At 44.4% G+C, this 4,297-nt stretch overlaps 1 protein-coding gene across 1 annotated transcript; it reads right to left on the bottom strand.

The window, feature by feature from the left end:
• LOC8063197 (putative UPF0481 protein At3g02645) lies at window positions 466-2,005 on the bottom strand. Its single transcript, XM_021452024.1, has one exon. It carries the CDS (start codon window positions 1,781-1,783, stop codon window positions 530-532), a length of 1,254 nt encoding a protein of 417 aa, XP_021307699.1. The 5' UTR covers window positions 1,784-2,005; the 3' UTR covers window positions 466-529.

Genomic DNA, 4,297 nt, shown 5'->3' with positions numbered 1-4,297 from the left:
GCCTAAACAAGGCGAGGATGACGGATGGTTGATGTCTGATTAGCCTAGAGTAGAGCTATAATGTCGAGCATTCTCGGAAAAGTTGAGTCATAGAACTTCAATAAGGCTTTGTTTACTTCCACCCAAAAACCTAAAAATTTTCAAGATTTTCTGTCACATCGAATTTTTAGACACATGCATAGAATATTAAATACAGACGAAAATAAAAACTAATTACACAGTTTGGTCGAAATTGACGAGACGAATCTTTTGAGTCCTAGTTAGTCTATGGTTGGACAATAATTACCACAAACAAATGAAAGTGTTACAGTGTCATGAAATTTTTCACTTCACCAACTAAACACAGCCTAATTCTAAGACGGGGAGAGTAGGAAGCAAACATCAAACGACTACCCATCAAATCTTTACAATCTTTTCGTTTGAGCTTGTAGGCATGGTTTTCAGCCAAGTACATTATCTACCGCTGATTATGGTAGGCAGCTCCATTAGTGTTAATGGTATGGTCATCTGAGTGGATAGCTCTGACGAGTCATGAGGCACCGAATTTCCTGCTGGCCATCCCGTACGAGACAGGGACGCAGCCACGAAGCACGCAGAACGCCTGGAGGCCGACGAAGAGGAAGAGCAAGACGACGGCGACACAGGCGAACAGCTCCCTGGAGCCAAGCAGACGCGCCTTGACGAACGCCCTGACCCTCACCTTCCAGCAGCCGCCGTAGTGCCTGTTGAGGTCGTCGATGACCCTGTCCAGCGCGGGCACCTTCGTCAGCCTCACCGACCTCGTCATGCCGTTCCACAGCTCGGCCACCTCCCGGTCGCTCCTGAGGTAGTTGAGCACGACGCCGCACTCCCTCAGCACCCGCGCGTCCTCCTCCGTGTCGATGATCCCGTTCATCAGCTCCACGTACCGCGCGAGCGCGAGCGGGCCGAGCCCCGCCGCCGCCTCGTATGCCACCAGGTTCCGCAGCACCACCTCGGTGTTGACGTCCACGCCCACCACCGGGAGGTGCAGCGTCGCGGTGGCCGCGCAGAAGTCGACCGCCGAGAGGTCGCCGACCGTCGGGCAGAACCTCACGCCGGTGTACGCTAGCTCGGCGACGGATGGCACCGCGATCTCTTCGAGCAGAGGCGACCTACTGTTCTTGTCCTCAACACCACCTGGTGCGCCGGCGCCGCCGCTTGGCTCGGCCGCGTGCTGCGTCAGCTGCTCGATGGGCTCTCCGAGCACCGACAGGCATGGAAGGCTGGCTATGAACTTGAGGAGGATCCTCAGCAAGAAATCTACTACCACTGACACGATCTTGGAGCCACGACTGACGAGCAAGTCCATGACTGAATTCAGTGTGCTCTTTCTGTGATCATGGCAAGACTCGTCTCCGGCTTCTCCGTGTGATTCTTCGGCACATCTAGGCACCATGTTTGAGTAGAGGAAGTCAAGCAGGTGGGCATGGCGATTGGCGTCGGTGCATGGACGGCCAATCCCTCTGAACGTGGAGACCTCCTGAAAGAACCCAACCAGCATGGAGCTCAGCACGGTTTGCGCCGGCGATTGCGGGCACCGCCGGGACTCGATCGCCTTCAGGAGCAGGAAGAGAGGGACCTGGTTCTCCAGCATGACCACGTCGCGGAGCAGCATGCTGTGGGAGGATGTCCGGCGAGAGGGGTCTACCAGATGTGACATCCTGGAGGGGATCCTCTGCAGCGCTACTCTCTGCTGGTTACCGCCGTTCTTGCTGAAAGTCTGCAGGAACTCGAGGAGGAAAGACACGTCGATGGCCATCATCCAACCAAGTGCCTCGTTGCTCAGGTTCAGATGCCTACAAACAAGAAATTAAAGATCAGAAATTCTTCAAGTATGAACGAGAATTAAGATAAAGATGTTGTCAGTAGCGTGTCTCACCACCTCACCTGTGATAGTGAGCACGAACTAGATGCTCTAGATTCGTGAAGACGTCAACAAGGTGTTGGAAGTCCATGGCCGGGAGGTGGCTCTGGGCTCGCTTTGCCGCCGAGAGCTTGCACCTGTCCATGTCGCAGAGTTGTTCGCGGCAATGGTGGTATGGGCCAATGGCCACCAGCTGGGGGATGTAGGCTTCAGGTTTCGTGCTCAGCAGAGGCTTGGGGACATCGAACACGCAGATGGGCTGGTCCTCGCTGACCTCGATCTCCTCATCGAAGATCCGGCGAATTCGGATGATCCACCGTGCTTCATCGAATGGGAGCATCGGACATGATGCCGCCATAGCTGAAGGAACCAGATTTGCATGCTGAACTGAAATGGGTAAAACAAAAGTGGGGCAAAAGAAAACTCAAGGCTGTTTATTGCATTGATGACGAAACCGCCAGTTTACGAGGAACATGAATCTAATTTATTAGAACGGTTAAAACTCAAATGTAACCGAAGTTACGAAAAGCCTTAAATCTTCTTTTAGCTCCCATGTCTTTCTGCAACAGAAATTTAGCTGAGTTTTTATCCCAAGACCAATTATTTGTGGACGAGTGCGAAGATCCGTGAATGTGGAGCGTACGGTGAATGCCTAAGTTTGAATCTGATGTACTAACTCCATCCAAATAAGACATTTGATTTTTTTAACTCCAAGTTTGACTACTCATCTTTTTTTAATAAAACTGTGCAAATATAGTCAATATTAAGTTATTTTGAAATACTTTTATTAATAAACCGAGCCACGACAAATAAAAATATTTACGTAAGTTTTTGAATAAGACAAATGGTCAAATTTAGTGTCAAAAAAGTCAAACGTCTTATAATCTAGATTAGAGACGGTACAATTTAGCATAACCAAACATATTTTGGCTAGCAATCAAAGGTAAACGTGAAGTTTTGAAGGACAATACTTACAACATCCACACTAGTTCAAAAAAAAAACCAAATTTATAAATTAATGATTTTTTAAGTGGCTAAAAATCATGGGGGCACACCGTTTCTAAAATATCACTCCTAAAAGAATAAAAAATAAATTTGCATTAGAAGTTCCGAATTCTTTTCAAAACACTTAACCATTTTTATACTTTCTTTCTCTATTGTACCTTCAGTCAACCGAAAAAATGTACAAGAAAGAGTGCTTCTGGAGGGAACGTAGATTTTAAGCGAAATGAAGCACTTAATCTCTTATTAAGATGGACAACCTGTACTTACTTAATCTTCTGTGCTTCCTTCCACCTCTGGATTGACTCATTGATACGCACATGTATATTTCTGCATAATTGGATCGATTTTCCAAGTGCAAAAAGGTAGGAGTTGAGATAAGAAATTATTAGAGAGCATTATTTCCAATCTTGCCTCCCAAAAAAGATTGAGCATCTACAATATTTCCCAAAACCCCCCAATCTTGATTTTTTGGTAAGATTAAAAAGAACTGCTCTACAACAACTCCCTATCTCAACTCCTAATATTTCCGCGCTTGGAAAAAACATCTCAATCGTGCGGAAATATTCGTGCGCGTGTCAATTGGCCAATCTAGAGGTGGAAAGACGTAGGAAAGAATAAGTGGTAAGTTAGAGTTCTTAATGCAAATGTACAGAAAGTATAGAAGTGGTTAAGGCCCTGTTTAGTTCCACGAGATAAACTTTAGTCTCTATCACATCGAATATTTGGACACATGCATAAAGTATTAAATACAGACTATTTACGAAACTAAAAATACAATTAATAATTTACGAGATGATTTTTTAAGCCTAATTAGTCCATGATTGGACAGTAGTTGATATAGTTATAAATGTGGTACAATACCTATTAAACTTTAATCCCTCCAACCAAACACCCCCTAATAAGATGATTTGGAAATAGTTCGGGATTCTGATGTAAAATTGCTTTCTATATTTTATAAGTGAAATTTTAGAAATTATTCGAGGACCCCAACAAATGTGCTCCCAATATTTTTTACCCACTTGGAAAACTCATTGATTTATCAATTACCTTATTGGAAACTAATGGAGATGCTCTTAGAACTGGGTTTTGGAAACTTTTGGAGATGCTCTTACCAAGCATATTATGAGTAACAATCAAAGGTAAACATAAAATGATTACATTCGAAGGACAATACCTTGTAATGGCTCGAACCTCAACATAATTTAACACAATAATAGGCAGTATATATAAGTATCTTATGAAAGTGAAACATGTAGCTCAGATAGGAATTTTGTCCATAGAATAAACTTGTGAATATTTTTATTTCTATAGAAAACTCTGAGACAACATTTACTAAGAAGGAAGTAGACTAGGTCACATATCAATGTATCACATTGTCGCAATAACTTAGACTCAATTTTTATAACA

Source organism: Sorghum bicolor, chromosome 1, assembly GCF_000003195.3.
Source record: "Sorghum bicolor cultivar BTx623 chromosome 1, Sorghum_bicolor_NCBIv3, whole genome shotgun sequence".
Lineage (NCBI taxonomy): Eukaryota > Viridiplantae > Streptophyta > Magnoliopsida > Poales > Poaceae > Sorghum > Sorghum bicolor.
Note: the sequence above shows the minus strand (reverse complement) of the source record. Positions and strands in the feature narration are given on the sequence as shown.

Coding starts and splice junctions, on each gene's coding strand:
- LOC8063197 (XM_021452024.1), bottom strand. CDS start 1,783: ATGATGGCCATCGACGTGTCTTTCCTCCTCGAGTTCCTGCAGACTTTC.